This window comes from Tenrec ecaudatus, chromosome 1, assembly GCF_050624435.1.
Source record: "Tenrec ecaudatus isolate mTenEca1 chromosome 1, mTenEca1.hap1, whole genome shotgun sequence".
Taxonomy (NCBI): Eukaryota; Metazoa; Chordata; class Mammalia; order Afrosoricida; family Tenrecidae; genus Tenrec; species Tenrec ecaudatus.
In genome coordinates, this window is record NC_134530.1 from 24,368,333 (window position 1) to 24,395,445 (window position 27,113).

Genomic DNA, 27,113 nt, shown 5'->3' on the forward strand with positions numbered 1-27,113 from the left:
GCAGGTGCTAAGGGCATCTGGGGAGTGGAGAGCGCATGGTGGCCCCCAAGTCTAGCTGGTCCCCATGAAATGGGAGCCCACTCCAAGGTAAGGAGCAGGGAGGCAGAGAGTGGCCACAACTATGTCTTCTAATGCCACCAACCTCCTGGTCTCTGAGCTTCCCACACGGCCATACAAAGTCAACCCCCAGCCAAACCTGAGCCTTAGTTTTACCAACTGTGAAGTGGGTGCTGTTTCCCCCAATACCTGTCCCCTCGATCTGGGATTCTGGGCAGCCAGAGGGCTCTTCCCCACCCTGGGGCCCCTTCCTCTCTGGGAGTCCAGTTCTATCCTTGGCCACCCTAGTCCAGTGGTTCTCGACCTGTGGGTTGGAACGCCTTTGGGAGTCGAATGACCCTTTCACAAGGGTCATCTAAGACCATTGAAAAACACATAAATATTTCACAATATATAATTACATATTGTTTTGTGATTAATCAAGCACTATGCTTTAATTATGTTTAATTATGTTCAATTTGTAACAATGAAAATACATCCTGCAAAAAAATTTTTAAAAAGAAAATACATCCTGCATATCAGATATTTACAGTACGATTCATCGCAGTAGCAAAATGATAGTGATGACGTAGCAATGAAAATAACTTTATGGTGGGGGGTCCCCACCACGAGGAACTGTACAAAAGGATCGAGGCCTGAGAAAGCTTGAGAACCATGGCCCTAGTCCTTTCCCAGGAGATGCCTGGTCTCCATGGAAACCAAATGCACAAGTAGTTATGGTAGGGCATTGTCCTGGTTCCTTCCCCCTATATAAGGACATCTTGCTAGGGAGGTGGGGATTGCAGCCCTCCGGGGACCCCCAGTAACTCCCCTGGTCAATGTAACACACACACAGAGCCCCACCCCCAGTTGCTGAGGCTTGAGGTCAAGTGGATCTGAGCTGACCTAGTGACCACGGGGCAATGCTCAGGCCATGCTAAGCTCTTCGTGTCACATGGGAGGCTGCAGAACCAATTCCATGGAGATCTGAGGGGCCGCCCTGTAATTCTTTTTACCCCCCTTTCCACCCCACAGCCATGCCCCAGCCGTGCCCTCCAACTCCCCATGCGCCCCTTGGACCGGCAGCTGTGCCCACAAGCCTGGCTCTCCTTGCCTGACTTCTCCCTCCCTCACTCCTGCCCCTGGTGTGTCGGCGGAACCAGCCTCCCACAGCTGAAGGGCCTCAAGATGCGAGTGTACGGCATGATATATACAGATTACAGTACAGTCGTAGCAGATAAAGGGGAACAGGAAAGGAGTCAGACATGTTGTGGTAGCATGCTCGCCTCAGCTCCTCTCGATGGGCAGCCTGAATTATCTTGGGATCTTTATAAGTAAGCTTAAGACTTGGCTATTCAGTGGTTACATACATCACAAGGGCAGAATCTGCATTAAGGTCCCCGAGCTCACAGGTGAGGAACCCTACGGCAATACCTGCATCAGGTGAGGGGTTGGGCGTCACCTCAGGAAGACAGAGAACAAAAGGATCATGTCCGCTTCTACAGGGAGATGTAATCAACCGCGTGCTCACTTTAAGGCAGCATCGCTGTTCGGGGGAGAATCAGTGGGAATGATTTTTAAAGCAGGATCATGTACCTGGACCTCAACTTACCACAGTGGAGGCGTTCTTTCCAGACTCCCTCTGTACTGCTAGGGAATACACCGGCAGCCCTCCTCCACACTAACCAGTGTGAGTTTCCCCCACTGGTGGCTTCGCCTCACTGCCCCAGAGCCTGGGGCACCCTCCCCGCATTCCCCCAGGCCCTGGTCACCTGCTCCCGCTCCTGAGCTCTCACCACAGCTTGCCATGTGTCCTTGGACCATGACCCCAGCTGAGATGGCTCTTCTTTCCTGGGGACAGAAGGGGCAGGACCACTGCCCCCCTTCCTGTGAGCCCAGTAGGGGAGAGTTCAAGTGCTTCCCCATGCTTCCCAGAGGCATTTTCTGAGTGCCTTGGAGTAAACAACGTAGCCCAAGGCGGGTAGGAGGACAGCTTTAGCCAGCCCTCCCCCTGGCTCCTGGCCAGCAGGCCCCTCCAGGAGGGGAGGCTGGTTTATCAACCTCCCACCTTAGCTTAAGGACATGGGTGTGTCAGTGGCACACTTAGGGTTGATTCCCACACTGCTGGCAGCCTGGGATCTGATCTTCACCTCCACCCTCAGGCCTCCCCTCTGAAGGGCCTCGCTCAGGAGGGCCAGGGACGGCAGTGGGGCCCATGCTGTCCCAGGGGTTGGGAGGGAAATGATGAAATAGTGCTTGCAGTCCAGCCAGGCCTCTGCCACTCAGCAGTGCTGAAACAGACACAGTTCTGTGAGGCTGACTAGGTACACACACCTCCCCTCTTGGGCAGTGTTGGTGAGTAAGCCCCAGTCAGGGCTGGCCCACAGCGTCCTTTAGGTGACCCCTGAGGTCCTGTACCTGGCCCAGCTCAGCTGAGGAGGGGAGGGTTACTATTGTCAAGGTGCACTGCCTGCCACTTCTAGAAGGTAGCAGAGGCAGGCAGGCAGGCACGAGCAGGCTAGTAAGTGGACAGAAGCCAGGCTCTGCGCTAATCCCATCAGCAGAGGCAGCCATGCTGGGTCACTGCCCGACCCTTGCCTCAGTTGGCATTGCTCCTGAGTACCGTGAGGCCTGCTGGGAGCTGGCTGTTCTCGTCTCGGCTGGCAGTGGGTAGGAGGAAGGCCACCTCCAGTGCAAAGACCTGCCTTCACCACAAGCCTCCTCATTCCTTGAGGTGCAGCTTACAGAGAGGGCAGCTCCTTCATCACTGTGCCAGGTGCTCTCTGTGGGCCAGTCCGTTCTCGGCTTTCTGTTTTCCGCTCATCTCTCCAGTGCCCCTATGCACCCTGGGAGGTGGCTGGGGAAACAAGAGTTCGAATCACCTGCTGAAGGTCACATGGCCAGTAAGTTTAAAAGAGAAGCCTTGGTTTCCTTGGCAGAAAAGTGGGTCTGTCACAACCCTAACCCTGAAGCCAAGCTGGGAGGTGGTGCTGGGAAGCACCCCATGATTTGACAAGGTGCCAGCTTCTCCCCATTGCCCCCTTCCAAGGCTGGAAGGAAACCCTCGGGCAGCCACTAGCAGTAGTCTGTTCTCTCTAGGAAGCAGGGAGAAATGGGACTCAGGAGAGGAAGCCAGCAGGAATACCAGGAGTCAGGATTGCTGAAGCCAGAGCCTCGGTCTCCCCCTCCACACAGGCCTGTGAGACATGTGAACAGGATCCTGAGGCAGGGCTTGCCCAACCCCCCAGGTGGGAACTGTCTTGCCCTGCAGCTCCGCCCTGATCCCTCCCAGGGTTCCCTGCCTCAGAACTTGATCTCCACCAGCCCTATCTGCACGCTAGAAATAAGAGCTGCTCCTATCTGGGAACATTGGTAACCCTCTCCACAGAGGAGCTTAAGGGAGTGTCCTTGGTGAGTCAGAGTGGGGGGCAGGGGGTGGTGTGTGCAGCTGCTTGGCTGAGCCTTGGGCTGAAGGTGTCCCTAAATGACCCATTGTCAGGCCAGAGTCCAATGCTCTTACCAGCAGGTCACCACCAGTCTGGGGTATAAATTCCCTGGGAACTGCCCCCGAGTGGGGAGATGGAGATGGAGCTTGAGCTGCTCAAGGCCAAACCACAAAGATCATGGGCTGAGCAGGGATTCCCACCTGGCTGCCAAAAGGCAGGTGTGCTGGGTTCACAGCCAGGTGCGGCAGAGAGGTCCAGTGTGACCCCGGGGTATGACGTTTGACCTTTCTGAGCCCTTGGTCTACAGTAGGGCCCATGATGAACTTGACCTCACGGGTTTGGGGTTAGACTGCGTGAGTGTAAAAAGCCTAAGAGGGGTGGCGGCCGGTAGGAGCGTCGATACGCCGCGGTGGTGAGGGCTCGGACTCCACGGGGTCAGACCCTTCCAGAAACCCACTCTACAGGGTGGACGTCCACCTCCAGCCCGTATCCTCGAACGGCCTCGGGATACGAGCGTTCGTCTTGGGCTGCGGGTCCACCTCCACGGGTCGTTGAGGGCAGCGGCGGGGATGCTGGACCCCCTGCGCGGTGGGTTGGTCCCGCTGCAGATTGTGCGCCCCCTCTTCCGCGCCCCGCCATTGGCTGCCGCGCCCCGCTAGTCTGGGCGTCGCAGCCAATCCGCGCTACGTTCTGGGGTACGCCCTCCAGCCCTTCGCCGCGGCCGGCAGGACGCACCAACGCGCACGGGTCCCCGCCCCCGGTCCCTCGTGATTGGCGGCCCGAGATGCCAGTCGCCGTCGAGGTCCCCAGTTGTTCCCTTGCAGCCACTTGCCGCCGCGCGCCTCACACCCGCGGGCCCCCTCGGGGCTTCCACCGCAGCCCCAGCTGCCCCGCCTTCGTCCTTCGGCGATTGGCTGCAAAGGTTGACCCTCGGCCTCATCTCCTCCAACCCCTGCCGCCCTCCGTTCCGATTGGTCGAGGAGCGGCCAATCGGGGTGTGGCGTCGCCCCTCCCGTGGCGCTCCAGGGGTGCGCGAGGAGGGGCGGAGGAGGCAAGAAGCGGCGGTGGCGGCGCGTCCGGGCCGGTGAGAGGCGCGAGACTGGGCGGACTGGGCCCTCGGACCCCGCGCGGGGAGGGCTGGGCTGGGGGCTAAGGGTCGGCGCCAGAGGGGCGCGGGCCCCGGGGCGGGAGCGGCTGGGCGAGGCCTGACAGCGGCGGCGTCAGGGGTAAAAGGGAGGTCAGATGCCTGTCTGGACTCTGACACCCACACCCGTGTCTGCGCCCTATGAGGGCCTCCCCGCTTGCCTTAGCCATTCACCCGCACCCCACGCACGTCGGACACCATGTCTCCTAGTTGTCACCCGCATACACCTGACACCAAACACTTCACTGTCACCCCCACAGCCTCAGCCTTGTGCCCCCCGGGAGACCCACACAGCTGGGTCTGCACCCCCACATGCGACCCGAATCTTCTCTCCTTGTGCACCTGACACTGCACCCTTACTCGTGAGCCTCCACATCACGTGAGCCTGGCCGTGTCCTGACACCCCACATGCTGAGGCTGTGCCTCCTCCCAGCCTAGCCTGCACCCCCAACATTCACACCTGAGCCTATGACACGGCCCCACACCCCTTCGTGGCCCTCCACGAAGTCAAACCTTTTCCTCCCCTTTGCTGATCTTCACTTCCGGGTCTGTGCCCCTCATACTGACAGTCCCCTTCAGCATCCTAAGTCACAGCCCTCAAGACATCCCCCATCTCCCCCTAAAGCCAGCAGCCCCCTCACCCCATCACCTCCCTGCTGAGTGCCCCACTGGCTCTCCCCACTGGGAGGTCTCTGCCTTTCCATTCACCACCCTGCTCAAACCTGAGCCCACATCCGGCACCCGTGTGAACTCCTCTGTCATCCTTCCCACCCCCCAGGTCGCTAACATTCACCCTAACTTTGTATCTCTGGGTCGCTGAATCCCTCATCTGCCTCCCACCCCCACTCCTGGAAACAAATCGCCCAGGTGTTGCTTCTTAATGGCAAAACCAGCTTTCTCCACTCTCCCTCTCCAGGGCCACACACAGAGCCCACCCTCTCCCGTGAGCCTCCTGGTAGCCGCGTCCCCCTCCCATCCCGCCTTCTTAGTCAGTCCCCGCCTCCGCCGCTCAGGCGTGACTTTGATGGGTCAGAAAGTTGAGCTGGAAGGAATGGCCCTGGGACTACAGGAGCTTGAGCCTGGAGCCTTGGGACAGGGTGGAAGCGGGGTGCATTTGCCGCCGGTGTTGCCAGGCTCTCTTACCCTTGGGCTCCAGGCCCCTGCTGGAGTTGGTTTTAGCTGTAACGGCAGACCTGGGCAGTTTGCTGACCTGGGGGAGCAAGTGGGGCTCTGAGGCCAAGGAAACTGCTAAACCCAGGAGAGTAAGGAAACACTCTCTACACTGAGGGAGCTAATGTTTCACTGCCTGGAGTGCCAGGCTGCAGAATCACAGTCTGTGGTGCCAGGGGAGTGAGTTTTTTCTGGAACTTTTCAAGTTCCCAAGAGTGTGGTTTAAGTGCACAGTGGAGAAGGAAGCAGGCGCCGTGTTTACTGATCTGTGAAAGATTCCTTCCCTGAGGCGGGAAGAGTGCAGCTTAACCTGTCTCACTTGCAAAGTTTGCATAGGTCAGGATGTATCATAGGGTCCTGACACCTTCAACGTCTCTTGCAGAAACATAAACCATTTGGATTTTCTGTCCAACTTCAGAAGGGGTCATTTAAAACAAATATGTGTACATGTGTATACATATATACATGCATACATTACAAGGGCGCTTCAAAAAGGTCCCTGGAAAAAATTCTATTACCTTCTCATTCCATTTTTCCATGAACTCTTTTGGGGCCTCATCATGTATGTCCAAAGATGCACATGTATATCCGTGTACATGCACAGGTATGTGAGTAGGCATACACACGTGCTCAGAGTTAACAACATGCATGTGAGTGTGTGCATACTCATGCTAATCTGTGAACAGATATAATAAAGACCCTCCGCACAGACCTGGTGGCACTGTCACGTAGGTGTTGAACTGCTAACCAAAAGGTAAGCAGTTCAAACCCATTAGCCACTCCTTATAAGAACGAGGAGGCTGTCTGCTCCTGTAAAGATTTACAGCCTCGGAACCCCACACAGGGTCACTGGTGACCGGAATGGACTCCAGGGCAGCAGGGTTGGGTCAGACATGTATCCATCCCGGCAGTCATTGTTAGCTGTGGATGCGCTGATTCCTGACCACCCCACACGTATCGGCATGGGACTGCTCCAAAGCATTTCCAAGACTGACTGTTGGGAAGCAAATGGCCAGGCCTTTCTTCCTAGGCCCCTCTGGGAGAGTGGTAGAATGCACACCCCTTTCCATTACCCAGGGTCTCCTGAACAAGCGTGTGTGCGTGCACACATCCCCAAAGGGGCTTCAAAAGTTCCTGGGAAAAAAAGAATGAATATATGACAGATCCCCTGAAGGGTCCTGACTCACAGGCAACCCACGTGTTACAGAGTAAAACAGCCCCATGGAGTTTTCTTGGCTGTAACTTTGTTTTGTGTTTTAAATCGTCGTATTGTACTTCACATAGTATACGATGTAACCATTCAATCACATGAAGAAGCATCATCCCCACAACCCAGGGTATGTTCAGAATCTCAGAATAGTTTCTTCTCAAACTCGTTGTTAGCTCCCCATTCTGGCCCCCCGCCCCCCAGTTCTCCCCTGCCATTTCCCTTGGCAATTATCAATCTAGTTACTGTCTCTGTAGAGCTGCCTATCCTGGGCTGCAAACAACACTGACCAGACACAACTGGAAAACCTCAAACACGAAGACAGCAGAAACTATTAGAAACTGAAACAACCTTAAAAGGGGTTAAAAGGGAGATCAAAGGATAGGGTCTTACTTCTAACCTAGTGGTCCTCCACCTTCCTCAGGCCGCGGCCCTTGCAGACAGTTCCTCATGTGGTGGTGACTCCCCAACCATAACATTATTTTCGTTGCTGCTTCATCACTGTCATGTTGCTACTGTGATGAATCGGGCGACCCCTGTGAAAGGGTCCTTCGTGCCCCACAGGTTGAGAACCGCTGCCCTAACCTAACTGCATCTGGCATGACCGCAAGGCTATGCACATCCCTCTATGGTGGTCACAGGGCCTCCCCCATGCGAGGACCCTGCAAAGGGATTTTGGGTTGACTGACTTTTATAGAAACAAACTGTCGGGCCTTCCTTCGAAGCCCTGCTGGCTGGGTGGCTTAAATCCACCAACCTTAGGTTGGCAGTCACTGGCAAACTACACAGTCACCACCTAGGCAACACACACACCCCACCACCAGCCCACCCTACCCCTCCACACCCCCCGCTGTCACATCACTTCTGCCTCACAGCCATCCTTTGGACAGAGTAGAACGACTCTTGGTTTCCTGTGATGGTCAGTCTGTCAGGGGCCACCAGCCTCATCCTTCGCCCAAGCAGTAGCACCTGGTGGTTTAGAGCTGCCAACTGCAGTGGGCAGCCCCACGCTTAGCCCGCTTTGCCACCAGGGCTCTGGCACGCTGGTGGAAACGTAGTGTACCAACTCGGACAAAGCGAGAGTGAATGAAGACAGCCTAGAAGGGGCGCAGAGTAAACACCACAGCTCTCTCCTCTCCGGGACCCCCGCCTCCTGGCCCCCAAAGCTGCACCTGTGAGTAAGAGCGTCCAGTGCTGGGAGGCGGTGGCATGGCAGTAATGCCGCTTGGCCCTCTGGCCCAGTGATACATTTCATTGGCCAGAGTATTGGTTATTTAACCAGGCCCACTTGGAGTTTGCTTTTGCTGACGGCTGCAATGAACAGATAGGCTTGTGCATTCACCAAACTGCCAGAGGAGCCCCGCTCGCGCCCCACCCCCACCCCCGCCCCCATGCCTGCGGGAGGGAGGGAGTCACTAGCCTTCCAGTCTATCCCAGCAGGTGGCACACTGCCCTGCTGTGCCTGGACCCCTAGCTAGACAAACCCCTTCTCTCCATCCTGAGCCGCCCCTCCTTGCCCTCCGCCCTGCCTCCTCTTTGAAGGTGGACAGTGCCTGCCTCTTCCCTCCCTGTGCCAGGAAGGTCATTATCAAGTTTGCTGTCTCCGGTCTGCGGGGCAGCAAACAGCCCCAGGAGGCTTTGAGAGTCTGTGTGCGCTGCCCCCTGCGCTGTGGGAGTGAGTCCTGGCCGCTGTGACTGTTGGTCATGCGGCTGAGTTAGCTACCTGTTCCTCTTCCGCCTCAGATGCCCGTGGGGGCTGGCAGAAGGGGTGCTCAAATGCTGGCACGTGGGACTGCAGGAAGAACAGTTGGCTGGGAGGCCCACACGGCTATTTGGATTAGGTTTGTTGTTTCCATGGGGGTCTGGCGAAAGGCTAGGCCGTGGTGTGACCACGTGATGTGGAGACAAGGCTGGGATGTGAAATGTACTGGGGAACTTGTTCAGTGCCGTCTGTGTTTCCTCACCATTGGTGCCAGGTGTGTTTGGGAGGTGGTGGCCAGGGAACTTAGAGAGCGCAGCTGCGTGTCCGTCAGAGTAGAACCGTGCTACAAACGGTCTGCAAGGTCGAATGATCGGGGAGTAGACCCCAGGCCTTTTTCCCCCCCGCTCTGGCCTTTTGGCTGGTATGACGCTTCAGCACTGCGCGCCAGGTCTGCAGGAGGCTAAGGGTCCATGTGCAGAGTCCCCGTTGGATTCCTTCTGACCATTAACCAGGGATGTGAACCGTCTTGCCCTCAGACAGAGTGCACTGGAAAGTGGGTAACCATCCCCACCCTACCCCCAGCAAGCCCAGAGATGGGTGGTCTCCCTTAAAGGCTTGCCTGGATGTGTCCTTGATGGAGGTCGCCAGACTGGGTCGTGCCCGGACCCATCCTGTAAGCACACTGTCTAACCAAACCCATGAGTCCCACCATGGCCTGTGCCTGTTGCTGTACCTGTGATGCATTGATCGCTCGCCAGTCGTGCTGCAGTGGCACTTTCCCTTGCCCTCCCGTGCCCTTTTCAAGGGTCCCCTGAAAACAGTCCTTCCGAGGTGGCTCCAGAAAATCTGCCCCGGGGAGTTATTGTCCACAGTTCTTTCTCCTTTTGATCGGGATTCAAGGCACCCTAGTGGGGCGCCCATCTGCTCCCCCAGAGGTGTGCCATCTTGAGCCCACCCAGCAATCCCAAAGACGAGACACCTGGGGATCCGCTCCCGTAAGGGTTATAGAGCCCCTTCCCACCCCCACTCTGCAATCTCACCCAGGACTTGCCTTGAGTCAGACAGTTGACCCGACGCCACCCAGTCGCCAACAAGGGCCAGGACTCTCCTCTCAGTAATGATGGCCGGACGCCTGGGTCAGGCTGATGTGGGGCCAGCAGGCTCAGGGGTGAAAGCATGTCCCCCACCCCACACAGTCCCTGGCTGAGGGAGAGGTGGTGACAGCTCCCGCTCGTGGGACCTGCGTCAGTCAGTCCCCCAGCGCGTGGAGGGGCACCTTCCCCAGCTTTCTAGCAACTAGTCTTCCCTAATGACTCATCGGAGGGACAGGAGCTGAAGTCTCTCCACGCCTATCCTCGCTTCTCAGGAGCCTCTGGCCGTGCTTCTTCCTAGCCAATTTGGTTTGTCCTGGGGCAGTTTGTGGCGTTCAGATGGTGTCACTCCTCGCATCATGGCAACAGGCAGGGCACCCCACAGTGGGACAGACTGATGGATGGGTGGTGGTAGCCCCTATTCGCCACCTATTCGCCACCTGCCCTCACAGAAGGGCAGTGCCTGGAGAAAATGAATAAGGGGGTTTCAAACCCTGTTCTCCATTCCCTGGGGCCAGGGCTTGCTGAGCAGAGAGATCAGCCCTGCCATGACCCGGGCTCCCCGCCTGGGGGAGGCCCCAGATCCAATCCCACCTAGTACACCTCATAAGCTGGAGGCTTATGAATTGCTAGGCTGCTGAACCAGTTTCAGCCAAGCTTCCAGACCAGTGGTTCTCAACCTGTGGGTCGCAACCCCTATGGGGGGGGGGTGTCAAACGACCCTTTCACAGGGGTCGCCTGATTCATAACAATAATAGCAACATGACAGTGATGAAGTCCCAATGAAAATAATGTTATGGTTGGGGGGGTCACCACCACATGAGGAACTGTATGAAAGGGTCTTGGCCTTAGGAAGGTTGAGAACCACTGCCCCAGATGGAGACAGTCTAGGAAGAAAGGCCTGGTGGTCACTTGTGAAAATTGGCCAGTGGAACCCCTCTAGCTCACAGTGGTGAACCGGCAGCCAAGCATGGAGTAGAGCCAGGCACTGCTCCCTTCTGTGGGGGGGGGGGGAGGCTCAGGAGGTGGGGCAGACCTTGGCCTGAAGGTACTTGTTGTGTGAGGGGCCAGACCGACCCGCAGCCTGCCTCCAGACCCTGACCATCCACCACGCAGCAAAGACATTACACCGCCCTGGGTGACTCCATGCAGTGCTGATTGAGTGTGCAGCCCCAGGACAGCATTGGCTCAGGCGTGGTGAGCACCCACAGGCCCAGACCTGGGCGAATCCGGGAAGTGCTCACACCGCCCCCGTGTGGCTGTGTCATGTAACTGCTTGGTCCTGCAAGGAGGGCGCCCAGGCTGGGATTCATTCAGCCCAGGGGTGGGAAGGCTCCCTGAGGTGAGGAACTCAGGCAGAGCCTGTGAGCTGAGAGGACAGGGCAAGTGTGGCGCCCCAGGAGCTGGCAGTGACTGAGGCACAGGCCAACAAGAGGGCTTATCTCTGGGTGCCAGCTCTCATGGCTGGAAAAGCCCACTGTGGCTTGGAGAGTGGCTGACCCCAAGACAGTTGTGAGCATGACTCAGAGCCCCAAACCCAGAACCCACAACCTGTGCTCCCCGGGAGGGCAAGACCCGCTTCTGGGCTAGCGAAGCCACAATCTGAAGCAACCCAGCCTACCTCGGCCTCACTCTGACCTCACAGGTCCAGAGTGGGCCATGATCCCTGGACACCCCTGGCAGGGTGGAGGTCAGCAGCTCTGCCCTAGCCAGCAGTGGGCACACTGGTCAAGACTGCCACAAAGGAGGCAGCTCTCAGAACACGGCCTTGAGAAGCAGCAGGTGTGGAGTAAGAAGGCGCCCTGGCCCAGAGGACAGGGGCCTGCAGCGGGAGAGACCTCTGGTGGCTCATGAGCAGGCTCTCCAGGAGGCACCTGCTCCACTCATGCTGGTATTTACCGGGCACACTGATCTAGGCGGCTGTGGGGAACGCACTGTGCACTGAGAGGGGTACTTAGGGGGAGGTAAACCTGGGAATGGGGTGCTGGGAGAGAGGTGCTGGTCGTGAACCACAGTCTTAGGGCTGTGAAAGGGGGAACCTATTTACCACCCCCATCCCCTATATGCTCCTTAGGGACTAGGATTTTTACCACCACCTCTTAACTATGCATCAGCCACCAGCCCAGGAAGGTGGAAGCGATGAGAAAATGGAAGCCAATCTGGGAGGTTAAATGAGGTGTCAAGGTCACAGGCTGGACCTGGTTTTCTCCAGCACCCATGGATGTGGCAGGGAGCCTGCCCTTTCAGAGACGGGGGCAGTTGACAAAAGTTCACACATAGTCATGCAGGGTTCTGGAAAAGACAGCCAGCAGCACCTGTGGGCCGAACATGCCCCCTGGCCCTAGCCTTTCAGGCACCCACAGAGGCAAGTGGGGCTGATGCAACGGGCACCAGGTAACTGTTGGAGAGGAGAGGCCGGCACATTTACGATGGGCCTTGATGGATACATAGGAGTTTTCCAGGCATGGGGTGGGAGCAGTAGGAAATATTCCACAAAAACCCTGGTGTTTTGGGAGTTTGTTCATGCCGCTAGCAAACAATTATTGAAGACTGGCCAGGGCCAGAGCTAGATACAGCCTCCCCCCACCCCAAGTGTCAAAGCTGGGTGGGGGAAGGGGGGCTGGTGGAGTGAAGATCAAGGACACCCTCCGGGCAGAGGGAGGCAGACTAAGAGCAATGTCCGTGAGGAACGAGAGCTGCAATTCACTCTGGAGCCTTCTGGTATCATCCGGTTGTGGGTGTCTGTGTGTAACCTGAAACTGTAGCCCCAGGGGGGCACCTCCAAAGTTGGCTTGAAGTCCTGCTTGGTCCATCGAGCTTAGCAAGGAGCCACTGGGGTGTAAATTTAGACTTGGTTAGCCAGTCAAGAATAACAGCTTGTTCTTGAAACTGCTTCCAACTGGTTTGAGCCAGCTCAGTCATGCTGACGTGGTGAAATTGGAATTAACCCAAATACGCAAAATGTGAGTGTACCAGGAGAAAAATTCCAGGTGGGCGACTCAAAATTTGAAACCTCAGCACGGGCCGAGCGAGCCACGTCAGCAGGGCGACAGGCCTTGAAAGGGCGCAGCCAGCGCCGCCGTTGAGCGGGACAGCGATGCATGCGTCCGACTCGGCCGCTCCAGACGGGCTTCCCATGCAGTGTGCGCACTGCCCTGGGCTGCTAGCAGAGCACCGACCCATCGTTTTTCTAGGGGTTAAACTGCGGCTTATTTTTTATCATGTGAAAACAGATCAGGGTTTCCTCCAGGAGGCCCTCTGGCTGAGCCTTGGCATTCCTCCTCCAGAGAAGTTGGATTCGATGAAGAGTCCGGCATTTCTCTCCCAGAGAAGCTGGGCCCGATGAAGAAGAGTGTGGCGTCGGGCGGGATGAGAGGAAGGCTGGTGAACAACCTGCTCTGCGCTTGCTGCTGAACGTGAGGGGGACTTGAGGCACATGCTGATGAAGATCAAGGTTTGCAACCTGCAGTGAGGATGACCTCACGGGCCGTAAAGAAGACAAAACTGCTCCTAACGGACCGGTCGGTAGCTTCATGGTAAACGGAGAAAAGACCCCGAGGTTGTCGGGGATTTGCCTCGCTAAAGTGCACGGTCAAAGCTCATGGCGGCAGCAGTCAGGAGCCCAAATGAGGTATCGCACCTGGTACATACATTTGCTGCACAAGATCTCTTTCAAGTATCGTAAGCAAGGGCATTACTTTGACCCCTAAGATGCACCTGACGCAAGCCGTGGCGCTTTCAGAGTCCTCGTCTGCATGTCAAAGTTGGACGTTGGTGAAGGAAGGCCGAAGACTTGACGCCTTTGAGTTACAGCATTGGCGGAGAACATCTGACACAGCCGGGCTGCCCAAAGAACCAACCAGCCTGTCTCGGAGGAAGTACAGCCTGAATGCTCCTTCGAAGCGAGGGGTCGAGACTGGGCCTCCCCACGGTGGGCATGTGACCAGGAGAGCGCAGTCTCTGGAGAAGGGTAGCGTGCTTGGGACAGCAGCAGGGCCAGGAGGAAATGGGAGACCTCCGACTGGATGGACGAGATGGACGGGTGCAGGGGTTGCGTCAGTGGGCTCAGGTGCCAGAACACTGTGAGGATGGCGTGGGAGCAGCAGGGCTGCATTCTGGGGGACCCGGGGTGGCTGTGAGTCAGAACCAGCCTGACCGCCACGGGTGCTGACTCAGCTCTCCGGTTTAACTAGAACCTGGAGAGATCCTTCTGTATGCCTCAGTCACCTGGCCTCACCTACGTGCAGTACCTGGGGCAGCAAAGGCACGGTCTCAGCAAGGTGTTGAGCTAGAACGAACTCCTGCGAAGCCCAGTTGCTAGTGTCGACGCTGTGGACGACAGCCCAGTGACGTCCAGTGGGGCCTGTGCCACGAGGGCGCGTGCGGCTGTGGCTTTTCAGAATCGGGGTGCGAGACCCTGCTCTCAAGGCGCCTCTGATGTTGACCCTGCTGATGCCACCCCCGGCCCTGGGTCAAACACAAGGGAGCTTCCCACACTGAAGCACACAGTTCCCTGGCGAGTCATACCCTCAGTCACGCACCCACGACTTCTGCCTCGTTCCCGAACATTCTCTTCACCCAAAAGGAGACCTGTACCCATAAGCAGTTACTCTGTTGGAGGGCATCGGGCCGTTTAGTACATCCTAAGGTGGTACCGTCAGGTGAGCATCCAGCTGCTCACTGCCAGGTCCAGAGGTTCCATCCCAGCAGCTGCTGCTCAAGGGAAAGATGAGACTGACTGTTCCCATTAGGATTTACAGCCTGGAGAGCAAGTGTTTTGAGAACGATGGTGGCAACAAATGTGCATATGCGCTGGACACGATGGATGGATGGATGGATGGATGGATAGTGATAAGAATTGTACAAGCCCCCAATAAAATGATTTTTTTAAAGGAAATCAACAAATCAAAAAAAAAAAAAAGATTTACAGCCTGACAAGCCCTTTCTAGGTCTAGGAGCACGGGGTTTTCTAGGGGGGGGGGTCGCCATGCTCGAAGGCATTCATGCCATTTAGTAAGAGGGCCCCGTGGTTCAGTGGAAGGACCCCCGCCCCACCTCGCCTTCCAAAGGGGAGAGCCAGGTTTGGGCCCCGGCCAGAGCACAGCCAGCACCCATCTGTCATTATAGGGCTGCCTGCTGCTGAAGGCCTGCTGAGCTCCAGTAGAGTGACAATCTTGGAAACCCACAGGGGCAGCTAGTTCTACCCTGCCCCCGAGGGTCACTATGAGTCGGCACCCGTCGACTCCATGGCAAGTGAGTTTAGTGTCTGGCGCGGCCATCTGTGAGGCCTGCGGAAGTTCTCAGGCTTCACGGGGGTCGCTGCGGACAGCGTGTCCATTCCTAGGAAGTCTCGTCAGTTTACTGCCCTCACTAACACTGGGACAGCATCTGGACACTTGGGCCTGGCCAGCGGGTCATTTTTCCCGCTTGGCTGAGCTTGCTCTGTCCCCCACGGCCAGGGCAGCTCACACCTCCCTGGAGGAGCCCGGAAGCAGCCTTCCTGAGGTGGACAGTCTGATTCCTGGAAGCTTGTGTGGACCTGGGCATAGGCCCTTGTCCACACAGCCCGGGGCAGGGGAGTGTGGGTGCCTCCCTCCCAGGCTGCCGCCCCTCCCCTCCTGCTGCTGTGACATGGGGGCAGCCCCGCCTCTCTGTGCCTGAAGGTCAATCATTGAGCCACAACTCGGCTGTAGTCGTTGTCGGTGTGGGCTGTGGAGAAGGTATGGGGCTCTGTCCCTGGCCAGGTGGGGCAGGGAAGTGAGGGGGCCCCTTCTTATCGCCCCTCTGCCCCCAGGACCAAGACTCCGCCCCGCAGGCCTGGGATGGGGGATGGTGTGAAGGAGGCTGCTGCACCCCTGCGGGAGGAGGCCGAGCCGGCCCTGCACGCCCCCACCTCCAAAAAGGCAAGCACGCGCACCCCTGCCCTGCACCCCACCCCATGCCCCACCCCGTGCCCCGCCCTGCCCAGCACTTCCCCCCATCCTGTGCCCCCTGAGCAAAGCTGACCACTGCTTCTCTCTCCCTGCTTCCACCCAACCACAGACCCTCATTCCATCTCACCCACCGCCCAGGATCCTTCCTGTGTCTGCAGCTAGGTGGGCGGCCAGGTGGTAGGTGGGGGCCCCTGGCTTCTGAGGTGAACCCCCTTACCAGATCTGGCTAGGAAGCTGCGGCAAAGAGGAGCCAGGGAGCCTCTTTTCCTCCCCCACTGGTAGAGATAAAAGTTTTGGGCAAACACTGTGGAATCTAACATGTCTTGTTGGCCGGGGGGTGGGGGAAGCTGAGCCAATTGTGAGAGGAGGTTGGGAGACCATGGGGGAGGGGCCGGGATGGCCTCAGAGGACAAGAATGGCCTGGGGGCAGCAGGCGGCTGAGTCCTGCCATCCCCAACCACAGAAATTGCAGCACTGTTCCACTGGGAGAGCTGGCCAAGTGTGTGCCCTGCACCCCTCAGTGCAGAACCCCGGCTCCACCTGACCCACAGCCTGGCCTGAGCTCAGAGTGTCTGGTCTCATGCCCCCGCTGGGACAGGACCCAGAAGCCACTTGGCCAGAGGCCACTCTGTTGTCATCCTTTGATCTGTCCTGAGTCTCAGGTGGCCCTGCGCAGTAGCAGGCACACCAGGTCTCCACCCTGTAGTCACTTCTCCGGGAACAGTGTGCGGAAGGCAGTGAGTGCTGGGGGGCCAGGCCCAGGTTGTCACATCGTTCTCAGAGTATCAGCCATCAGCACCCATGGGGCAGCAGTCTAGAAATCTGACCATCTTCTGCGTTGGCCAAATCTGCTGATAAAAAGTATTCTTGGAGCGTTGAAAGTTCCAGATGGCCTCAGAGTCCTCCCTGAACGCAAGAACACTTTGTTCTAATCACCTGGCATTCTGTGATGCTCACCTTCCCGACACAACTGCTGAAGACAAGATGGTGCATAGGCAAATGTGGTGAAGGCAGCTGATGGGGCCTGGCCACAGCCAGGGCCTCTTCGATGCCCTCAACAGCGGGCTAAAGCAGGCGGGGGAACCGATGTGGCTGGACTGTGACACTGGCGGCCCATTGGCTGCACTGTGGTCCGCTGTCAGAAGGGACAGCTAGATTGGTCTCAGAAAAAAGCCAGTCAGGAGGCTGCTGGGAAACAGAGGGTGGCTGGGGGCTCTTGAGTCCACCAGGTGGTGTTTGGTGCCACGAGTGGTAAAGAAGAGGGTGTGTGAAGGCACGGTGACCCTCGGGAGATGGAGTCACCTGATGGCCGGCTGCGGCAGTGGACTCAAGATACCAGCGATGGCCACCAGGGACCTGCGTTCCCCACGAGTAGCGTGCACAGCCAGGCCACGGCCACTGCCTCCAACCCGGGGCTTGAAGAATGAGCTCTGGAGCATCCGATGCCGCCCCACCCTCGAGGCCCAGTGGGCAGAGTTTCCAGGGGAAGAATTCTGGCTGGAGAGGGCCCTGTGTTCCGGAGGCCATGGTTGCTGTGAGCAGGTGGATCAGTCGCTCTGATGGGGAGTGCCCTTTTCTGGGGCCGAGGCTGGAGGCCTCTCCCATAACTGTTGCCGCTGTGGGGTCACATGTGACTCCCCCACTTCCCTCGAGACTGTCTGCCTGCTCTCCGCCCCGCCCCCCGCCACCCAGTGGAGCCCCAGCACCTGTCATTGCTGCCTGTGCTGAACCTTGGAGTACCATCTGCCTGCCTGCCTGTCTGCCTGTATTACCACGGAAGGGGCGGTGGCCATCTTTTAAGAATCCTGGGCACCACGTGCCCTGTGCTGGTGAGGGAGAAGGAGTACGGAGACACTGGGTGGTGCGGCAGTCACGTGGCCACCACTGCCGTGGAGAGCCCCCCTGCTGGCAGCAGCCCACATGGTGGCAGTGGCTCTTCACCCCAAGAGAGGGTCGAGGCGCTGACCTGTTGCTCATTCAAGGCCTCCCCGAGCCTTCCCTCAAATGTAGTAAGCCAGTATCTGACTGCACCCTGCAGAGCTGCCCACCCCAGGCCCAAAAGTATGGCCCTGGAACCTTGAAGCACATGCCCAGTGCTGAGACACCAACCCCCCCCCCCCATGGGGGACTGCAGCTGAGAGCCTGGGGAGTGGGCCAGAGTGAGGACAGGACAGGAAGCAGGGCCAATCCCAGGGGAGGAGGAGAGTGAGACCCCGGGACCTGGCCTCGGAGGCCATCTGCACGCTTGGAGGATGCCAGGACCACGCACGGGTGCTGCGTGAGCATGCCGACTGTGTCCACATCCCTGTCACCATCGACCACCGCCATCCCTGCTGGGCCACCGTCACGGTCATGGTCCCCAAAGAGCCCTGGTAGGATAGTGGTTACACGGGCTGCGAACTGCAAGGTCATCGGTTTGAAGCCACTAGCCAGTCTGTGGGGGAAAGATGAGGCTTTCTACGCCTGCAAAGAGCTAGTCTCGGACACCCACGGGGGCAGTTCTACCCTGTCCTAGAGGGGCACTGTGAGTTGGCCTTGACTCGGCCATGACCACCTTCATCATCGCCATCATGTCCCCTTGGCTGCCACCCTTACCATCACCCCACATTGTCCATCGCCAGTAACCTCTCCCTTCCCTATGACTGCGTAACCCAGAGATACTGGCCCAGACCTCCGGACTGGGCTGTGGGACTGCCCTGGGACATGGCTTGCTGTGGCCCAGAGCCTGGGAATGCACGGACAGGGGCCTGCCCAGATGTCCTGCTGTGCTGCCTGTCCCTCCTGTCTGTGGGTTTGTCCCCTGAGGGCGATGCCCCTGACACCACTGTCCTGTGCTTCCTTTCAGAGTGGCCGCCACGACGTGCTCAGCTCCCTGCTGTCCGGGGCCCTGGCCGGAGCGCTTGCCAAGACGGCAGTCGCCCCACTGGACCGAACCAAAATCATCTTCCAGGGTGCGTACGAGCCCGCCCTGCTTCCCCGGGTCCCTCAGGGGTTTCTGAGGAGGAAGCCTGCCCCTCCTCACTGCACCCCAAACACTGCAGCAGTACTCTCCCCGAGGCCACAACAAGGGTTCTTCTCTGGGCCTCACCTGTTCCCACATGTACGGTGGAGCCAGTGTGAGGATCAGAGAGTGGACACAACAGCGTGATACTCATACACACCCACACACCCAGCCCCTCGGTCCAGCAGGGGCACTTGGTTGTGGTAGCTGGTAGACCTCTGACCCACATGTCCTGGGGCCCAGGCTTCTCCCTGGAGCATGTACAAGCCTGACATGGGCCTGACGTGGTTCAGGAAGCCGCCACCCTTGGGAGTCTCAGCCTTGCTGTCCTGGAATAGGGGGTCGGGCGGGGCCTTTCCTGCTTGGGGTCTGGGCCTGTGGGGGCAGGGGAGGCTCCCAGGTAGAGGAGGAGGAGCCCCCATCACAGAGCCCCTGGACTCTTGGGCCATTTCTCATAGACGCTGGGGGCCATGCAGACAGAGGGGACACACCAGCAGGCGGGGTCAGGCAGCGGTCCCTGTGTCCTGATGGGTGCTGTGTATTTCTCTTCCAGTGTCTTCAAAGAAATTCTCTGCCAAGGTGAGGTGCTGGGTCACGACTACCCCCAACCCAGCCCACTGCTGTCCCCCTACCAGGCCCCAGGCTCCCAGGGGATGAGGGTACAGGAGTTCTGGCCAGTTTTTGAGTCTAAGGTCCTAGCATAGAAATGGCCCTTGTGTCTCCATGGGGCAAGGCAGTGGCTAGGTTTTCTGAACCCCTACAGTTTGTGGGGCCTCTGGCACAGTTCTCGGCGTGAGATCGTTGAGGCGGCAAGCTGTCAAATAGAGACCAGTGCCATCCCTCGCAGCTTGGGCCCCTGGCACACCAGCCCCCTGCTCACATCAGCAAGTCTGGGGTGGGGGGGAGGGGGACAGTGTTGGGCCCCAGGCACAGGGCAGACCTGTGGCAAGGCAGGGGCTGGTGCCCCAGGCTGGCCTGTGACCTCTGCCCTGTGCCCACCCCCCTATTTCCCGCCCTAGGAGGCCTTCCGGCTGCTGTACTTCACCTACCTCAATGAGGGTTTCCTCAGCTTGTGGCGTGGGAACTCGGCCACCATGGTGCGCGTGGTGCCCTATGCCGCCATCCAGTTCAGCGCCCACGAGGAGTACAAACGGGTGCTGGGGCGCTGCTATGGCTTCTGCGGAGAGTGAGCCCCCCATCCTACACCCCCACCCACCCCGTTCCCTCCGTAGCATATGAGCAGGCACTCAGGCACTGGCCTTGTGTCCTGCCTGGAAAGTGAGTGGCCCCTACCTGGCCCCCTTCTCCCCCCTCCCCAGCCCTACTCTGCAGCCCGCCTTGGCCCCACAGGGCCCCAGCCGGGGAAGACCAGGCCCCCCCCGCCCACCACCACCGCAAAGTGGCACCTGACACCCCCCCTGGCCAAGCCTCTGGGTCTCTGTCCCCCTCACCTGCTCTCCCTGTCTCTCTCACCTTCTCTGTCTCCGGTCTTACCTCACTGCCCTCTCCATTCCACCACAGGGCCCTGCCCCCCTGGCCCCGGTTCCTCGCGGGGGCACTGGCTGGGACAACGGCCGCTTCGCTGACCTATCCACTGGACCTGGTCCGAGCTCGGATGGCTGTGACCCCGAAGGAGATGTGAGTCCGGAGGGGCGGTGCCCCTTAGAGGTGGGAGCCCCTTCCCAGGCCCCCGGGGTGGGTCTGGGACTCTGTGCCCGCCAGAGAGGAAGCACCGTGAGCGAGTGCCCTGGGCCTGTGGTTGCTTTCTGTCAAGTGTGTGAGTGGGCCTTCGGGCTCTAGTCCACTGGGGGGTCCCAGTGCCGCCTGGCCGGGGCAGGAATTTCCTCGGGTGTGGCCCCTGGTTCCCTAGCTACTCCTCAGCGCCAGGGGCCCCAGGGGGGACGTGTCCACACTGCCACAGGCCCAGTGCCCGGATGACCAGGCAGCAGAGAAGCAGGGTCCCCACTGGCTGTCCGTGGAAGGCCCCTGGCGAGCCAGCTCCCTCACCTCGCAGGTACAGCAACATCTTTCACGTCTTCATCCGCATCTCCCGAGAGGAGGGGCTCAGGACCCTCTACCACGGCTTCACGCCCACCCTGCTGGGCGTCATCCCGTATGCGGGCCTCAGCTTCTTCACCTACGAGACGCTCAAGAGCCTGCACAGAGGTAGGGGCCCCCACCGGGCCACGTCTCCACCGAGGGCGCCCGGGCAAGGCACCCCCCCAGCCCCCAGAGCATTGTCTGGCACACTTAACACCCACACACTTGCTCACCCACGGGCGCATGTGCCCAGGCCCAGACTCATCCACATGCAGGAAGTGTGCAGGAAATGCTCTTGGGGATGTCCACACCGAGGCACGTGCAGAAGTGCAGTGGGCACGCGATCGGGCCAGTCACCACCACGGTGGCCCAGGTGTTTCAAGATGGCCTTTTTCTTAAGAAATCTACCAAACGCTGCAGGCCCCTTGTGTCTCTCTGCAGCCGCTGCAGACACCCCTGTCAGCACGTGTGTGCCCTTGGGTGGGACATGGCAGCATTTCACAGGTGCAAGGAGGCACACAGGATCACATGGTGTAGGCCTGCGGGCACCACTTCCCTCGGGGGCTGGCATAGTGCTCAGGCACAGCCTGGTCTTCTGGGGCAGCCAAGTGACCATTGAGAACAGCTTTGGTTCCTCCCACCGCCTCCAGCTTCAGGAGCCCCAGGGAGTGCAGCTGCCTCCTCACGTGGCCTTGGCCCTGAGTGTGACCGTCTCGGTCCCTGTTCTCGTGGGACATAAATATGTCCCTCAGCAGAGATGGCGATCAGGAATCCCCCCTCCCTGAGGCCACCTTGGAAGGACACAGCAGTTGATGCTCATCTCTCACACCTATGAACTCACTTGCTGCCATGTCACTTCTGATTCACGGCACCTCCATGTGTGGGAATGGAGCTGCTCCCTGGGGGTAGGGAGAGCACCAGGCCTTTACTCCTAGGCACCTCCGCCGCCCTGTGCACCATCCGGGGCTCAGAGACATGGGTTTGGAGATGTCGCAGCCCTCAGTTGGGCCCTGTCACCTGGCTGTGGGCCTGGCCAGCCCCAGACTGCTGCTCTGGCAATGGGAGTGCCCTGTGCCCTTTCTCCACATCCTCGCTGCCCGGCTGTTGTACTGCCAGTCTGGTGATCGCACTTACAGCTGAGGTTTTTAAATACACTCTCATTTTCGCGATGGGTCCGAACCGACTCAATAGCACCTAACACTGACAACATATCTTAGAGCCACCTCAAGTTTAGGGACAGGTTGCTCAGCAAGTTCCCCTGGCCCAGCTGTTCCTGAGATTGCAGTCTTGTGTTTGCGTGGTGCGTTCTTAGAGTTGACGAAGCCATAGTACTAGGTTACTGCCCACACCTCTGTATCATTCCAGTCTTCTGACCCGCGCCCGCTGGGACTGGACGCACACGGGCTCCTTCTGGAATTTGGTTTTAAAGGAATGAATTCAGGAGGAAAGGGAATGGACCCTGGTGGTGTAATGTGCAATCCGTGGGGCTGCTAACCGCAAGGTCAGCAGTTTGAATCCACCAGCGTATCCGAGGGAGAAAGATGAGGCTTTGTACTGCAGTGGAGAGTTTCGGTCTGGGAAACCCACAGGGCGGTTGCCTCTGTCCTACAGGGTCGCTCTGAGCGGGCATCGCCTCGAGGGCGCTGAGTGTGAGAAGGAGCGAGCATGGTGCCCGGGCACGCCTGCACCCTGGTGGGATGGAGGAACCATGCCCTCTCCATGCTCACACCTGCTTGTCACAACCTCCCCCCAACCCCCCAGAGTACAGTGGCCACCGGCAGCCCTACCCCACGGAGCGCATGATCTTTGGGGCCTGCGCCGGCATCATTGGGCAGTCGGCCTCCTACCCGCTGGACGTGGTGCGGCGGCGCATGCAGACGGCCGGCGTCATGGGCTACCCACGCGCCTCCATCATGCGCACAATGTGGACCATCGTGCACGAGGAGGGCGCCATCCGCGGCCTCTACAAGGGCTTGAGCATGAACTGGCTCAAGGGCCCCATCGCCGTGGGCATCAGCTTCACCACCTTCGACCTCATGCAGATCCTGCTGGAGCGCCTGCAGCGTTAGGGCCCCACCGCATGCCCCAGCCCTGGTTTCCAAGCCTCAGAGAGCCAGGAGCCCTGTCCCCCCATCCCATTGGCCCAGAGTACATTGGGGGAGGGGGTCCGTGGGGCCCTCGCAGGGGCTGTGCATTTTCAGGACCTGTGACCCCTCTAAGCACATAAGCTCAGAGCCAGACCCTGCCACCCCCTTGCATCTGAGCCAGGGGGCGTTCTGGGGATGAGTGCAGGGGAAGAGGCCTGACCTCCTGTGATGGTGCCTGCGTGCCCAAGTCTAGAGCTCAGCTTTCGCTGCCGTATCAACAGCCCCAGGAAAACGCAGCCCCGAGCCCTGCACTGAATTATCATGTGGTGGTGACTCCTTAGCCCCAGTGTGTGTCCCTCTCGGCTAGACCCCAGCTTCCACAGTAAGGATAGCTAGAGAAGGTGGGGGTATCCCAGGTACCCTGGGCTGCCCGCCCACCCTGGCTCTGAGCTCCACTCGCCTTGGCCAGAAGCTCGACCCAGGCCCAGCCCTCTGTCGGCAACACAGCCGTGGGCGTCAGTGACTGGGCGCGTCCCAGGAAGGCTTGCCCAGGGGGTCGAGCCTGGTGGAGTCTGGGTCATATCAGGCAACAACTCTTTCCTAATGACCTTTGCGTTCCTGACCTGGTTTTTTCCACCTGGTGACCCAGGAGGTGCCTCCGCCTGACCTGGGGTGGTGTGCCCGCAAGCGGCGAGGTGATTCTGTGTTTGGAATCAGCCAGGTGTTCCCACACAGGACTAGTCCACAGCCTGCCCTTGGCCCGGCTCTGACCTGCAGGTGTGACAGCCCTCTCCCCCTCGACTTCTCGGCCTGCCTTTCCCGAGAGCCCCCAGCAGCCCAGTCGGGCGTAGTGGGGGGGCAGCCCTTACCACCCCCTAACGCTCGCTCGCCCAGTGTCTAAGAGGCAGGGGCCTGGGGTCCCCAGGCAGGGAGGACGGGTAGGGGTGCCCAGGGTGTGCCGGCGGGACAGGAGGGCAGGTGAGGCTCCTGGTCATGCGGTCCCATGAGGAGCCATAGCAGTGCCACCCTTGGGCCCCGCTGCTGCTGTTGCCCTGCTTCGGGGCAACACTTCTGTTGCCATGAAGACACTTTGTTTATATTGAACGTTTCTATATTTTAAAGATTTGTGCCAAGAGAGTATATTTAATAAAAATTAAAAGCACTTTTTCTATTCACGTCTCTCCTTCAGCTCCAACCGGCCCTGCCCCACCCCTGCCTCCTTACCCCTTCACCCCCCTGACCCCTTCACCCCCCTGACCCCTTCACTCCCCTGACCCCTTACCTCCCTGGCTCCTTCACCCCCCTGACCCCCAGCCTCCAGAAACAAGCGATGATGTTTTCAGAAATGGCGAGTCTGTTCTGTGGAGTCGAGCCTTTGTTGTTTGACCTGGTTCTTCTCAAGCTATTGGGTGTCACAGAGACCCCAGCTGTCATCGCCCACAGGCTCTCGGGGACAGCAGGGCCCAGCCCCTGTGGGCTGCAATAAGAACTCTGCCCCGCCCCCTATTCCCACCTGTACCTGTCATGTGGGTGGGTGGGGGGTTGGCCTATGGTGGGTGCCCTCCCAGCAGGTCCCCACAGTGCTTTCTTGTGGCCAAGGCTGGAGAAGGAGCCTCGGGGCTCAGTGGGCTGCAGGCAGGGGTTTGTGGCAGCATGCAGCGACCAGTGGAAGTGGCTGTCCTCCAGGCCCATGGGCTCCACCACACCACGGTCCCCTGGCTGAGATTCCAGTAAACTGCGCCCTGTTATGCACAGACCTGCCTGTTTGCAGTGGTCATATTTAGAGAGGGAGACCAACATCAAGTCCACTGACCGACCCCTCACTGGTCAGCATCTAGGGCTCTGGTGAACCACGGCTATCGTGCAATGAGCCAGCCCCAGGTCCCCTGCCTGGGGACACCCGCACCCCTCATCATATGAAGGTGAGACAAGTACCCCACCTCTCCATCCCTCTGGCTGGTTCTGGTGGAAAAGACTGCAGCCCAGCCTGTCATCAGGACTGTCCTGTGACTGCAGACATGAGCCAGCCCAACCCCGGGGAGCAGCAGACCCAGCAGGGGGTGGTGTGGCTGTGGGAGGAAGCTGATGACACTGAGCTGCTGGATCCAGCCTCACCTGATGCGCACCTGCCTCCTCACCGGCAGTGCAACCACTATCCTGCTCTTAAAGCCAATTGCGTTGAATTGAATGTCCTGGGGCAGGCTCTTGCGTGGTCACATGATGTCTGGTGTGAAGGAGTCTGCTGGGGCAGCCAAGGCTGTCGGTGCCCAGTCTGTAGCTCAGCATTCAGTCTCACCACTGCTCAAGCAGTGGCAACCCAGCCTGGTGGGGTTTCCCTTCAGGAGTATGACCCAGGACCCCGAGAGCAGCCCTTCCCTGTGTCTGCCGGGAGCCTCTCTGAGCAGGGCCTCTTGGAGGTGTGCGCTCAGGACTGGTCACCAATTTCATCAGCCGCTCTCTGGTGCCCCCTGCAGGTCTCTGTTGCTCCCTGCCTGCATCTCTGCTCCAGACTAGGGTTCCCTGGGGATCCTCCATGACACTCCACCTGCCTCAAGGTCTTGTCTCAGGGTCGGCTTCTGGGGGATGAGTCCAAGGGTGAACCAACCGAAGCACCAGTAAGGCCTAGAGAGAGTGTCCGGATTCACGGCACCTACGCACAGCAAGTCATCAGAGAAACTGGGTTATATGAAGAAGAATGTGGCATCAGATTGGAGGAAGGCTTATTAACAACCTGCGGTATGCAGATGACACGAGCTTGCTTGCTGAGAGTGTGGAGGAACTGAAGCGCTTGCTGGTGAAGATCAAGGACTGCAGCCTTCAGCGTGCACGACGACTCAGGGTAAGGAAGACCAGATTCCTCACCACTGGACCAAGAGTTCACGATAAGTGGGGAAAGAAAGGGTTAACGTTGTCAAGGATTTTGTCTACTTCGATCCACAGTCAATGGTCATCGAAGTAGCAGACGAGACGTATTGCACTGGGTAAGTCAACCGCACAAGACCTCTTTAGAGTGTTAATAGCATGGATGTTTTTCTGAGGACTAAGGTGTGCCTGACCCAAGCCACGGTATTCTCCATTGCATGGTATCATATGCACGTGAAGGCTGGATATTGAATGAGGAAGACCGTAGAAGAATAGAGGCATTTGAATTGTGGTGCTCTTAAAGAATATCGAAAGTACCATGGACTGCTAAAAGGACAACCAATCTGTAGAAGTAGCGATAGTGTGCTCTTCAGAAGCAGGGATGGCAAGACTTCATCTCCCCTACTTCAGATATACTGCATTGAGAGGCCAGTCCCTGGAGAAGGACATCGTGTTTGGTAAACTAGAGGCCCTCAACAAGATGGACGGACACAGCATGAGGTAGTTTATTGTGCCAACCTTGCCAATAAATACATGTGGCGTTAATTGAAGGGCAGAGGGATAAATGGCTCAGTGAGCCTCGCCTTTCTAGTTCTCGGGTCTCTTGCTTTCTGATGGTCGGACCAGGGTGCAGCTGCCTTAGCCAGTTCCCTGCTTCAGCTGGCAAGGCTCACGTCCTGCAAGACACCTCCAAGGAGAAGCCACGTGGGCCTACCCTGATGCACCTCTGCCAGCACTAAGATGTTTACACACTCACTGACTCGGTTTCCCTCCTGCAGTCGGCATCATTGTGTCTGCTTTGTGAGATGGAGGAGGACTTTGTGGACTGGTGTTGGACATATGGGTTAATGTTGGACTTGAGGGTTTGGGCAGCATTGGGTTGGGATGTGACTCCCAGCAGCCAATGACGGCCAGCCTTTTGATCTTTGCTAACCCGTGATACCGTGGTTATGCATTAGGCTGCTGAACCCAAGTCCCACAGTTCAAAACCACCAGCCACTCCTCAGGAGAAAGACTTTCTGCTCCCACGAAGAGTTAGTCTCCGACACTCACGGGGGCAGTTTCACCGTGGCCATACAGTCACGATGGGCTGGCATCAACTGGATGGCAGTGACAACTCTGACAGAAGGGGTCCTGGGATTGCAGTGGGTTGAGCCCGCGATGTGAGCCCACGAGCGCTCTGTGGGAGAGAAGAGGCCGGCTGCTTCCACAAAGGCTTAGCCTCAGAGCCCTGTGCAGTGGCTCCATCCTGCCCTTAGAGGGCGGCCTGGAGTCAGAATCGCCAGCAGGGCCTTTAACTGAGAAGAGACTTAAGAGATCACTTGGAGGGGGGGTATCCTCTAGCAGGGTGCAGAAGAAGAAGCCCACCCTTGGGAAGCTAGAGCAGGCAAGCT

The 27,113-nt window shown here is 58.5% G+C and overlaps 1 protein-coding gene across 1 annotated transcript; it reads left to right on the forward strand.

The window, feature by feature from the left end:
• The first annotated feature begins 4,487 nt into the window (after positions 1–4,487).
• Positions 4,488–24,014, forward strand: SLC25A42 (solute carrier family 25 member 42). The gene is made up of 8 exons (XM_075549193.1): positions 4,488–4,566; positions 15,591–15,699; positions 18,575–18,680; positions 19,284–19,309; positions 19,750–19,916; positions 20,252–20,368; positions 20,745–20,896; positions 22,532–24,014. Exons 2-8 carry the CDS (start codon positions 15,619–15,621, stop codon positions 22,837–22,839), a joined length of 957 nt encoding a protein of 318 aa, XP_075405308.1. The 5' UTR covers positions 4,488–4,566; positions 15,591–15,618; the 3' UTR covers positions 22,840–24,014.
• Positions 24,015–27,113: the final 3,099 nt, after the last annotated feature.

Coding starts and splice junctions, on each gene's coding strand:
- SLC25A42 (XM_075549193.1), top strand. CDS start 15,619: ATGGGGGATGGTGTGAAGGAGGCTGCTGCACCCCTGCGGGAGGAGGCC. Junction 15,700..18,574: donor ACGCCCCCACCTCCAAAAAG/GCAAGCACGCGC, acceptor GCTTCCTTTCAG/AGTGGCCGCCACGACGTGCT. Junction 20,897..22,531: donor GCTCAAGAGCCTGCACAGAG/GTAGGGGCCCCC, acceptor CCAACCCCCCAG/AGTACAGTGGCCACCGGCAG.